At 38.7% G+C, this 12792-nt stretch overlaps 2 protein-coding genes across 3 annotated transcripts; both read right to left on the bottom strand.

The window, feature by feature from the left end:
* Nucleotides 1–178: 178 nt before the first annotated feature.
* On the bottom strand, nucleotides 179–3092 carry LOC141765413 (GTPase IMAP family member 9-like). Its single transcript, XM_074631464.1, has 2 exons — nucleotides 2997–3092; nucleotides 179–1068 (listed from the first exon to the last, which is right to left on the bottom strand). The coding sequence occupies exons 1-2, from the start codon at nucleotides 3088–3090 to the stop codon at nucleotides 179–181; spliced, it is 984 nt and encodes a 327-aa protein (XP_074487565.1). The 5' UTR covers nucleotides 3091–3092.
* A 1488-nt stretch (nucleotides 3093–4580) lies between these two features.
* LOC141764134 (GTPase IMAP family member 9-like) lies at nucleotides 4581–11223 on the bottom strand. Of its 2 annotated transcripts, XM_074629103.1 has the most exons (3): nucleotides 11088–11223; nucleotides 10793–10904; nucleotides 4581–5621 (listed from the first exon to the last, which is right to left on the bottom strand). In XM_074629103.1, the coding sequence occupies exons 2-3, from the start codon at nucleotides 10884–10886 to the stop codon at nucleotides 4732–4734; spliced, it is 984 nt and encodes a 327-aa protein (XP_074485204.1). In that variant the 5' UTR covers nucleotides 10887–10904; nucleotides 11088–11223; the 3' UTR covers nucleotides 4581–4731. The 2 variants fall into 2 exon arrangements, with proteins under 2 accessions (XP_074485204.1, XP_074485203.1); XM_074629102.1 differs by lacking the exons at nucleotides 10793–10904; nucleotides 11088–11223 and adding an exon at nucleotides 7550–7656.
* Nucleotides 11224–12792: the final 1569 nt, after the last annotated feature.

The raw sequence follows: 12792 nt of genomic DNA, 5'->3' as shown, positions 1-12792 counted from the left end.
CGTGCAATTATAACCTTGAGTGAGTGCATATGAGGGGAAAAGCATTTGTAGCGTTTAACAGTTCCACATGTAATTAAATAATTGCTCTCGTACTTATTAGAAAGGAAAGATGGGGCACCACCTCTATTTATAGATAATATAGGAAACTATTTTATTGATCATTGATTGATCAATTGATCTAAAGTGTTGATTGTGGATACATTGATCTAATGTAAGAAGTAAGCATATCTATCGTGCAATTATAACCTTTAGTGAGTGCAAGTGCTGAACCTGCCACCATGAGAGGAACTGAGGGGATAGCCATTCCTGTTGCAAGAATACCAATGGAAGTAACAGCAAACGCTTTACACCAAACAAGGTTTCTCTCCTCCTTTCTGATCCTCTCTTCCTCTTCCTTCTTTCTTCGCTCTTCCTCCTCCTCCCTCTTTTTCCTCTCCTCCTCAAGTTTCTTCTGGGCTTTCTGGTACATCTCATTGGTGTAGTGACTTCCTCCGTTGGACTTCACCATTTTCTCTATCTTCTCCAGGAGCTCCCTGACCTGGATTCTGCCTTGTCTCTTGTCATTGATGAGTGAATGGAATCTTCCTCCGCACTGGTTTATCAGTCTTTGTAGATGTTTGCTCTCTGCCACGTAGTCCTCCACAGATTTACCCTCTAGCGAGTCAGCATGTGTAAACAGGACTATGGTATACATGGAAGAATTTGAGCCATAATTATCCTGGATCCACTTCACAGCTGCCCTCTCCTCCTCAGTGAATCTTGACTTGAGACTGATCACTAACAGAAAAGCATGGGGTCCAGGAACTGACTGGTCAATACAGTCCTCAATTTTTACCTTCACTTCTTCTTGTGTGTTGTCTGTGTCAAACAGTCCTGGGCTGTCGATGACAACAATGTTCCTGTCACCATCGTTGACCTCTTGTCTGTGACATTCTTTAGTCACAGACTCAGGGGATATTTCCTCTCTGAAGGCATTTTCCCTCCCCAGGATGGTGTTTCCAGAAGCACTCTTTCCTGATCCTGTTTTTCCAACCAGAATGAGTCTCAGGTCTTTCAGATGTGTCGAACCTGTGGAGGATTAATGGTGTCAATAATTAAAATAGTCGATTTCAGGAGGTGCGTTGTGCATGTGGGAGGTGTGTTTGTTTAAATGTTAAAGCTAGGGCTGTCAATCGATTAAATATTTAATCACGGTTAATCGCATTATAAAATAACTGCAGCCCAACAGGCAACAACAGCTGTCAGTGTGCTGACTTGACTATGACTTGCATGTGATTATCATAAAGTGGGCATCTCTGTAAAGGGGAGACTCGTGGGTACCCATAGAACACATTTACATTCACATATCTTGAGGTCAGAGGTCAAGGGACCCCTTTGAAAATGGTCATGACAGTTTTTCCTCACCAAAATTTAGAATAAGTTTATAGCATTATTTAGCCTCCTTTGCTAGTATGACATGGTTGGTACCGATGGATTCCTTAGGTTTTGTAGTTTCATATGATACCAGTATCTTTACTCTAGCTTTGAAACTGAGCCCGCTACAACCTAAAAACCATAAATTGAGTTAATGCGTTAAAGAAATTAGTGGCATTAAAACAAATTTGCGTTATTATCGCGAAAACTTTGACAGCCCTAGTTAAAACTATTCCCAATCATTAGTCAATAAGTAAGGGATAATGTACAGCTAGCGGGTCATTGTTGTGAAAGAAACCCTGACAGGGTGATGCCGCAGCGGAGGAGTCTCTCATCGCCCTGAAGGGGTTTCTTTCACAACAATGACCCGCTAGCTGTTCATTATCCCGCTTATTACACGGCTACTTACAGTCCTCCAGAGTCCGACATCAAAACTGTGCCCATAGCAACGGTCTGTTAAACATAGCAACGGTCTGATATAAAGAAATAACAGACCATATAACGCCGTGATTGACCAATCAGAATCGAGTATTGAACAAAGCCGTGTAATATTTATTGATAACCTCACATTTGACTGCTTTGGTTTTAAAATATTGAAAGGTTGGTTGGATCCATGAAGTAATTCTATGTATTCCCATTCACAGTCATAAGGAGCCGATGCATTGCTATAGCTTTAACTGAAAACACTGGTTGCTTAACACACTGAGCACCAGCCTATAGCTGAAGCTAACTTTCATAATAAAAACTACACCAGCCTGTGCATGTCATCACAAACATACTGGTCTGCTTACTGCTGTAGCATCACTCTAGAAATGATGGGAACTGTAGCTAGAGCATTTAGCTCACAGAGTTAGTTATATGCTAAGAGTCTCTGCAGTGATGCTGCAGCAGTGATGCTATGCAGCTCAGCAGGGATGATTAACACCGGCACTGTAGGTTTATGATGAAAGTTAGCTTCAGGTAGGTAGCCTAGCTAACACTAGCTGAAAGTGTGCAGACACCAGTGTTTTAACTCAAAAATAAAATGACTGTGAAAGATAAATAGAAGAGTCAAATACTGTGAATTCAATTTTAATGTATTTAATCAATAGATTTATAGGTGCATTCATTGTCTTTGACTTGTCTGATAACCTTTACTAGGCTACATTTTGTCAGTTCAAGGACTCCATATCTTTTGCTCTCCTCATGACAAACCTGCAGTGCCAGTGACATCGTTTCCTTGTAGAACAACAAATTAATAAACTGAATGCAAACAGTTACAGGTTTGTGTGTCATGTGATTTGCCTTTAAGTTTAATGATCTTGGGGGTTTTTTCTTTCTAAAAACTACCATTATTTCTAAAAAGAATTCACATACCAATTCAAGAAATTATCAGTATCGGTACAATTGGAACAAAAAGTATCGGTATGATATCGACTTAAGGTTTGGTATCGCCCATCCCTAATCAACAGATAGATGTATGTTTTTGACATGTCTGATAACCTTTTACTACATGTTGTCAGTTTAAGGGCTCCATATCTTTTACTCTCCTCTCATGACAAACCTGCAGTGCCAGTGACATTGTTTCCTTATAAATCACGTACCTTTGTGTTGGTTTTGGCAGTGAGCAGTTTCACCACATAAAGTGACCAGTACAAGCAGGGTGCAACCTGGGATCCAAGCTTTTCCTCCCAACATCTCTGTAAGAGCTGATCTCTGTCAAAACCAAACAAAACAATGAAAAAGATTAAAAGAAACTATATTAAAGCAATTAAATGTTTTGATTAAAACAGAAGTGATACAATAAATGGTACCCTGTTTGGTTATATATTCAAACAATGTATTTAAAGCCTTCTTCTTATATTAAAAGAGACATTGTTTACATACCTGTATAAGTGTTTCCTCAGCTGTCTGATATGTTGGCAGGTGAAGAGATTCTTTTGTGGAACAACAATCAGCACACACCCAACTGTCTAACTGCCTGAATAGTTATGAATAAGATATGGGCTTCTCTTTCACATCACTGAATCTAGTTTCATTTCCTGGAAAACAGCACTGAAACCAAAGCAGGATCCATGAGGAGGGAGTCATCTACTGGTGGCAGGAGGAATGGCATTGGTTCAGGTTACAGAAATGTGTGTGATTGTTCCTTTGTTGCTAACGTTAGCCTAGCTTTTTCTGTTATGACATAACATAACCAACAAACAACACAAATAAATAAACAACTGAAGGTGAAACCAGGGCTTTCTCATGCATCTCAAAGATTTGTGAATCACTTTTCTTAAAAAGCAATGGAAACTTTACATGTTTTAATGTAAAAAGGTGACAAGTTCAAAGTTGTAGTATTAATCCAGACATTTAAGTGGGACAAACATTTAGAGAAAGAAAAGAACTAATGTTTTTTGTTTGTTTGTCAGCAGCTGGTTAGCTTAGCTTAGCTTAGCATGCTGCCTGTCTGCCTCCTCTTCCATAAGTACTATAGAGTACTAGATAAATGTATAGGTAGCTTGTAGGGCTGTTCCGAATACCATTTTTTTTTGGTCTTCGAAGCTTCAGTGAGAAATATTCTAATATATTCAAAGCTTAGGGACAGCGCCGCTGCAGCACTACTGTACACACAACACCTCTACACAAAGCAAACACTAATATCCATCTGGGAATAACTCATTATAATTCATGTTGAATATGAATAATAAATAATATTGTGGGATTATTCCTTATTTCATGGGCTATTTTGGGATTTATACATTATAGTTATATACTTATATATAACAAAACAAAAAATGAAGCATTCAAATACTGATTTGGAGGTCGATCACCATGGCAACAGTTGTAGTTTGTTGGGTTCAAAGTTACAGCTAAAGATAAATTGTATCTCACCAATATTTTTAAATATTACAGACAGCTTAGCATGTGCCTGTCTCACATATAAATAAATGGTGAACATACAAAAGCCATCGAAGCTTTGGCATATAAATAAATGCAATAAATGCCAGATCTGAGCTGAACTTCAGACTTTATTGAAAAATGTTTATAGCCCACGTAATCACATATAGAGAAACAGATGTATGTAGCACCTTCCCAATTCCCAACAACAAACAAAGCATGCAAACTGATATTTCAGTTTAAGATTCAGGACTCTAAGGAGTAAGCGTATCTATCGTGCAATTATAACCTTGAGTGAGTGCATATGAGGGGAAAAGCATTTGTAGCGTTTAACAGTTCCACATGTAATTAAATAATTGCTCTCGTACTTATTAGAAAGGAAAGATGGGGCACCACCTCTATTTATAGATAATATAGGAAACTATTTTATTGATCATTGATTGATCAATTGATCTAAAGTGTTGATTGTGGATACATTGATCTAAAGTAAGAAGTAAGCATATCTATCGTGCAATTATAACCTTTAGTGAGTGCAAGTGCTGAACCTGCCACCATGAGAGGAACTGAGGGGATAGCCATTCCTGTTGCAAGAATACCAATGGAAGTAACAGCAAACGCTTTACACCAAACAAGGTTTCTCTCCTCCTTTCTGATCCTCTCTTCCTCTTCCTTCTTTCTTCGCTCTTCCTCCTCCTCCCTCTTTTTCCTCTCCTCCTCAAGTTTCTTCTGGGCTTTCTGGTACATCTCATTGGTGTAGTGACTTCCTCCGTTGGACTTCACCATTTTCTCTATCTTCTCCAGGAGCTCCCTGACCTGGATTCTGCCTTGTCTCTTGTCATTGATGAGTGAATGGAATCTTCCTCCGCACTGGTTTATCAGTCTTTGTAGATGTTTGCTCTCTGCCACGTAGTCCTCCACAGATTTACCCTCTAGCGAGTCAGCATGTGTAAACAGGACTATGGTATACATGGAAGAATTTGAGCCATAATTATCCTGGATCCACTTCACAGCTGCCCTCTCCTCCTCAGTGAATCTTGACTTGAGACTGATCACTAACAGAAAAGCATGGGGTCCAGGAACTGACTGGTCAATACACTCCTCAATTTTTACCTTCACTTCTTCTTGTGTGTTGTCTGTGTCAAACAGTCCTGGGCTGTCGATGACAACAATGTTCCTGTCACCATCGTTGACCTCTTGTCTGTGACATTCTTTAGTCACAGACTCAGGGGATATTTCCTCTCTGAAGGCATTTTCCCTCCCCAGGATGGTGTTTCCAGAAGCACTCTTTCCTGATCCTGTTTTTCCAACCAGAATGAGTCTCAGGTCTTTCAGATGTGTCGAACCTGTGGAGGATTAATGGTGTCAATAATTAAAATAGTCGATTTCAGGAGGTGCGTTGTGCATGTGGGAGGTGTGTTTGTTTAAATGTTAAAGCTAGGGCTGTCAATCGATTAAATATTTAATCACGGTTAATCGCATTATAAAATAACTGCAGCCCAACAGGCAACAACAGCTGTCAGTGTGCTGACTTGACTATGACTTGCATGTGATTATCATAAAGTGGGCATCTCTGTAAAGGGGAGACTCGTGGGTACCCATAGAACACATTTACATTCACATATCTTGAGGTCAGAGGTCAAGGGACCCCTTTGAAAATGGTCATGACAGTTTTTCCTCACCAAAATTTAGAATAAGTTTATAGCATTATTTAGCCTCCTTTGCTAGTATGACATGGTTGGTACCGATGGATTCCTTAGGTTTTGTAGTTTCATATGATACCAGTATCTTTACTCTAGCTTTGAAACTGAGCCCGCTACAACCTAAAAACCATAAATTGAGTTAATGCGTTAAAGAAATTAGTGGCATTAAAACAAATTTGCGTTATTATCGCGAAAACTTTGACAGCCCTAGTTAAAACTATTCCCAATCATTAGTCAATAAGTAAGGGATAATGTACAGCTAGCGGGTCATTGTTGTGAAAGAAACCCTGACAGGGTGATGCCGCAGCGGAGGAGTCTCTCATCGCCCTGAAGGGGTTTCTTTCACAACAATGACCCGCTAGCTGTTCATTATCCCGCTTATTACACGGCTACTTACAGTCCTCCAGAGTCCGACATCAAAACTGTGCCCATAGCAACGGTCTGTTAAACATAGCAACGGTCTGATATAAAGAAATAACAGACCATATAACGCCGTGATTGACCAATCAGAATCGAGTATTGAACAAAGCCGTGTAATATTTATTGATAACCTCACATTTGACTGCTTTGGTTTTAAAATATTGAAAGGTTGGTTGGATCCATGAAGTAATTCTATGTATTCCCATTCACAGTCATAAGGAGCCGATGCATTGCTATAGCTTTAACTGAAAACACTGGTTGCTTAACACACTGAGCACCAGCCTATAGCTGAAGCTAACTTTCATAATAAAAACTACACCAGCCTGTGCATGTCATCACAAACATACTGGTCTGCTTACTGCTGTAGCATCACTCTAGAAATGATGGGAACTGTAGCTAGAGCATTTAGCTCACAGAGTTAGTTATATGCTAAGAGTCTCTGCAGTGATGCTGCAGCAGTGATGCTATGCAGCTCAGCAGGGATGATTAACACCGGCACTGTAGGTTTATGATGAAAGTTAGCTTCAGGTAGGTAGCCTAGCTAACACTAGCTGAAAGTGTGCAGACACCAGTGTTTTAACTCAAAAATAAAATGACTGTGAAAGATAAATAGAAGAGTCAAATACTGTGAATTCAATTTTAATGTATTTAATCAATAGATTTATAGGTGCATTCATTGTCTTTGACTTGTCTGATAACCTTTACTAGGCTACATTTTGTCAGTTCAAGGACTCCATATCTTTTGCTCTCCTCATGACAAACCTGCAGTGCCAGTGACATCGTTTCCTTGTAGAACAACAAATTAATAAACTGAATGCAAACAGTTACAGGTTTGTGTGTCATGTGATTTGCCTTTAAGTTTAATGATCTTGGGGGTTTTTTCTTTCTAAAAACTACCATTATTTCTAAAAAGAATTCACATACCAATTCAAGAAATTATCAGTATCGGTACAATTGGAACAAAAAGTATCGGTATGATATCGACTTAAGGTTTGGTATCGCCCATCCCTAATCAACAGATAGATGTATGTTTTTGACATGTCTGATAACCTTTTACTACATGTTGTCAGTTTAAGGGCTCCATATCTTTTACTCTCCTCTCATGACAAACCTGCAGTGCCAGTGACATTGTTTCCTTATAAATCACGTACCTTTGTGTTGGTTTTGGCAGTGAGCAGTTTCACCACATAAAGTGACCAGTACAAGCAGGGTGCAACCTGGGATCCAAGCTTTTCCTCCCAACATCTCTGTAAGAGCTGATCTCTGTCAAAACCAAACAAAACAATGAAAAAGATTAAAAGAAACTATATTAAAGCAATTAAATGTTTTGATTAAAACAGAAGTGATACAATAAATGGTACCCTGTTTGGTTATATATTCAAACAATGTATTTAAAGCCTTCTTCTTATATTAAAAGAGACATTGTTTACATACCTGTATAAGTGTTTCCTCAGCTGTCTGATATGTTGGCAGGTGAAGAGATTCTTTTGTGGAACAACAATCAGCACACACCCAACTGTCTAACTGCCTGAATAGTTATGAATAAGATATGGGCTTCTCTTTCACATCACTGAATCTAGTTTCATTTCCTGGAAAACAGCACTGAAACCAAAGCAGGATCCATGAGGAGGGAGTCATCTACTGGTGGCAGGAGGAATGGCATTGGTTCAGGTTACAGAAATGTGTGTGATTGTTCCTTTGTTGCTAACGTTAGCCTAGCTTTTTCTGTTATGACATAACATAACCAACAAACAACACAAATAAATAAACAACTGAAGGTGAAACCAGGGCTTTCTCATGCATCTCAAAGATTTGTGAATCACTTTTCTTAAAAAGCAATGGAAACTTTACATGTTTTAATGTAAAAAGGTGACAAGTTCAAAGTTGTAGTATTAATCCAGACATTTAAGTGGGACAAACATTTAGAGAAAGAAAAGAACTAATGTTTTTTGATTCTTTGTCAGCAGCTGGTTAGCTTAGCTTAGCTTAGCATGGCTGCCTGTCTGCCTCCTCTTCCATAAGTACTATAGAGTACTAGATAAATGTATAGGTAGCTTGTAGGGCTGTTCCGAATACCATTTTTTTGGGCTTCGAAGCTTCGGTGAGAAATATTCTAATATATTCAAAGTTTAGGGACAGCACCGCTGCTGCACTACTGTACACACAACACCTCTACACAAAGCAAACACTAATATCCATCTGAGAATAACTCATTATAATTCATGTTGAATATGAATAATGAATAATATTCTGAGATTATTCCTTAATTCATGGGCTATTTTGGGATTCATACATTATAGTTAAGTACTTATATACAACAAAACAAAAAATGAAGCATTCAAATACTGATTTGGAGGTCGATCACCACGGCAACAGTTGTAGCTTCGAGGCATTCAGGTCAGCCCTAGTAGCTTGTTGGGTTCAAAGTTACAGCTAAAGATAAATTGTATCGCACCAATATTTTTAAATATTACAGACAGCTTAGAATGTGTCTGTCTCACATATAAATAAATGGTGAACATACAAAAGCCATCGAAGCTTTGGCATATAAATAAATGCAATAAATGCCAGATCTGAGCTGAACTTCAGACTTTATTGAAAAATGTTTATAGCCCACATAATCACATATAGAGAAACAGATGTATGTAGCACGTTCCCAATTCCCAACAACAAACAAAGCATGCAAACTGATATTTCAGTTTAAGATTCAGGACTCATGTAAACATAAACATCAAGTAAACATATACATCGTACAATTATAACCTTGAGTGAGTGCAAGTGATCTCTATTCTCTCTAGAAGCTATAAAAGTTGCAATTATTAATTTGGAAGATTAAGAGATTTAGAAAAAAATTAAATTAACATCCATTCCTTTTGGAGCAAACTTTCCAAGCGAACTGCTGAAGCGATCTGTGTGACTCTGTGTCATCTTTTCTTTAACCCCTCCCCCCCCCCTCACAGAGGTAGAGGAGGGAGGGGGTCGAAGCCCTCTCATTCAGCAACTCAATTTTTATTACTGAATAAATCTTACACGCGCAAAAAACAAAACTCCCTCCTCACTAATTTTAGAGTTCCTTACTTTGCACGAAACAGACACATATCAAAAAGCTATATAACCACTAATATTCTGATCAACATTAGTATCAAAATTGTCAAAATTGAATTCTAAGTCAAGTTATTACTCATTCTCAACAACTTTAAACTTAAGATATTACATCTATTGATCATCACTGATAAAACATTAAAAAATGTATTACAATAACATTAATGATTATACAACAAAGAAGTCAATACTTCGTCTAACACATGATGACTTTTAAACAAATTAATTATTGGTCAAAATACAATGTGCACATTACCACAGATGAAAACTAGGTGTCTATGTTGCTCCATCGCAGATTCATGGTTGAGGAGGGGGTTAATTTGGTAAATGGGAAAGGGTTACCAGTGTTCCTTTGAAGTCAGAAAAGGTTGACAGTTCTTGTTGATTTAAACGTGGAGAGAATTCTCCCAGAGTCATCAAATTTTATAATTTATTCTTCCCTGGATAATGTCAAAATCGACACTCGATGGTCGATAGCAGAGTTTACGTTGCCTTAAGAAAACAACTTGTTCCTTCTTTCCAACTAAAACATCTGTCAGTGACCAGATCTTCCTGGACAATAGAATCTGTTTTTATTTTTGCAGTAGATGCAAGACGAGATAAGATCCTTCCCAGAGAAGCACTTATCAATCTCTGTGTGGGTATTCCTAGACATAGGTGTTGAAAATTCCTCTTCCTCTCTGGCCATTGGACTTGAGTCCAATGGCCAGAGAGGAAGCAGAGGAAGCAGAGGAAGCAGAGGAAGCACATAAGGAAGCACAGGAAGCAGAGGAAGCACATAAGGAAGCACAGGAAGCACAGGAAGCACAGGAAGCACAGGAAGCAAAGGAAGCACAGGAAGCAAAGGAAGCAAAGGAAGCAGAGGAAGCAGAGGATGCAGAGGATACATGGCTTTCCCTTTCCACCAATCTATCACTTTATACAAAGCACTGTTTTTCTCCTCCTCTCCGATCTTCTCTTCCTCTCCCCTCTTTCTTCGCTCTTCCTCCTCCTCCTCTCTGATCCTCTCTTCCTCAAATTTCTCCTGGGCTCTCTGGTACCTCTCATTGGTGTAGTGACTTCCTCCGTTGGACTTCACCATTTTCTCTAAAGTTGGAACAAAAAGTATCGGTACGGTATCGACTTAAAAAGGTTTGGTATCGCCCATCCCTAATCAACAGATAGATGTATGTTTTTGACATGTCTGATAACCTTTTACTACATGTTGTCAGTTTAAGGGCTCCATATCTTTTACTCTCCTCTCATGACAAACCTGCAGTGCCAGTGACATTGTTTCCTTATAAATCACGTACCTTTGTTTTGGTTTTGGCAGTGAGCAGTTTCACCACATAACGTGACCAGCACAAGCAGGGTGCAACCTGGGATCCAAGCTTTTCCTCCCAACATCTCTGTAACAGCTGATCTCTGTCAAAAACAAACAACAAAATAATGAAAAAGATTAAAAGAAACTATATTAAAGCAATTAAATGTTTTGATTAAAACAGAAAAAAATACAATAAATGGTGCTTTAAGTTTTTTGGTTGTATAATCAAACAATGTAGGCAAAGCATTCTTCTTACATTAAAATAAATATTTCTAAAGTACTACCTGTACAACAAGTGTTTCCTCAGCTGCCTGTCTGATATGTTGGCAGGTGGAGAAAGCCTTTTATAGCACAACACTCAGCACACACCCAGCTGTCTAACAATGGTGCAAGTTTCACTTTAGCATAACTACATTTAGTTTCATTTACTTGGAAAATACTTCTAGAGCAAGTACATCAAACACCCGATGAACAGGTCCAAACACAAGAGGTTGATTATAGAGAGGAGGGAGCCAAAAATTGCGTGACAAGCCACCTGCCTCCCTCCATCTGTATCTCCATGGCATGTTGTCGCTCCAGCTGCTGTGAAGTAGTGACTGATTGGACCGTTGACAAACCCATCCCTTTATGACTACAGAGTTCACTGTACTCAAATGGTCTCCAAAGTCACCAGATCTCTACTGTATCTACTGCAGCACTTTCCAACACAGTTCAAGGAAAACTCCTCAAAACACCTAAGAACATCAGTGAAAAGGAAAGATAACATAGGTGCAGATTATTCCCCATTTGCTAAAAACCGAACAGAAAGCTTACAGTTAGTACAAATACAATATCCCTTCATCTTCCTCCTAAGCTCGCAGAGGGTGAATAACAAAATGCAAAGCAAAGCATCATGTTTGTAGAACTCGGGGCTTTTTCCAGCGTAGGACAAGGCCGAGTAGAAAAACAGCGTCGCCTTTCAGTAGTTCATGCTTGGAAGCAAGCCTGTTATCCTATGTGTGTGTCAGAGAAACAGACAGACAGACAGAACAACAGGAACATAATGTGAATCCTCTGCACGTGCAGTCAGAGGCAGGAGCATTTGTTCATAAGTGTTTGGCTGTACGTGTGTGCGTGTGTGTGTGTGTGTGTGTGTGTGTGTGTGTGTGTGTGTGTGTGTGTGTGTGTGTTTGTGTGTGTGTGTGTGTGTGTGTGTGTGTGTGTGTGTGTGTCTTTGTTTGGGCAGTGATTGCTATAACAAAGAACAAGGCATCAAGTGTCACCACACGTGCAATAAAGTCACACAGGAGAGAAAATGGCTTTGATTTCCTGCAAAGACGAAATGCATTGTCATCTCCTTCTGGGTTTTCCAGTTTGATCTTCAGAGAAAAATCCTCTCTTATGTAGGCCTATAGCCAATTTACTCATCCAAAGCAACATGTGGAGGACATAATGAATAGACTAAAGCTTTCAAGGGCTATGGTCACAATTTTTCTAATTTTTTACAATTTTACAAATGTTTTATTTTTCTCAAATAAATGTGTGAGCAAGTGACATTATAAATATAAGGTATTCAATTTCAATGATATTGTTTTAGCCCAGAACAAGGCACACATGGACCCTGTTATTCTCTTATTATCATTTGACACAACATCAAGCCCATGAGCACACAGTCAGCACTGACAAAGCTTAATTGTACAGAATACAGTTTAATGTTAACATTTCTGAATGCAGATAATTCAGTCAGAATCTACTTGTGAAAACTTATTAAAATGACACCTGCCTTGACTGATATTCAGATTATAATTTTTTTATTCATAACAAAATAGCATATAAAGGATTAGGCTGTATAAAGTTCATGATCTGTCATTTAATTATCCTATTGTCGGACAGATAGAGTCAAAACCTTATGTGTCATTGGCCCTGTCTGTGAAAACCTACTTTTGCAAAATGCAGAAAAATGCCCCGTGTGGCTGGTGCACTATTATATATCAATATTATTATTATTAC

Source organism: Sebastes fasciatus, chromosome 3 (assembly GCF_043250625.1).
Source record: "Sebastes fasciatus isolate fSebFas1 chromosome 3, fSebFas1.pri, whole genome shotgun sequence".
NCBI lineage: Eukaryota > Metazoa > Chordata > Actinopteri > Perciformes > Sebastidae > Sebastes > Sebastes fasciatus.
This window is presented reverse-complemented; position numbering and strand designations above follow the sequence as displayed.

Excerpts from the sequence above, each read along its gene's own strand:
- LOC141764134 (XM_074629103.1), bottom strand. The coding sequence starts at position 10,886 with ATGTTGGGAGGAAAAGCTTGGATCCCAGGTTGCACCCTGCTTGTGCTG. Across the intron at positions 5,622-10,792 it reads CTGCCAAAACCAAAACAAAG|GTTCGACACATCTGAAAGAC; the intron begins GTACGTGATTTA and ends AATCCTCCACAG.
- LOC141765413 (XM_074631464.1), bottom strand. The coding sequence starts at position 3,090 with ATGTTGGGAGGAAAAGCTTGGATCCCAGGTTGCACCCTGCTTGTACTG. Across the intron at positions 1,069-2,996 it reads CTGCCAAAACCAACACAAAG|GTTCGACACATCTGAAAGAC; the intron begins GTACGTGATTTA and ends AATCCTCCACAG.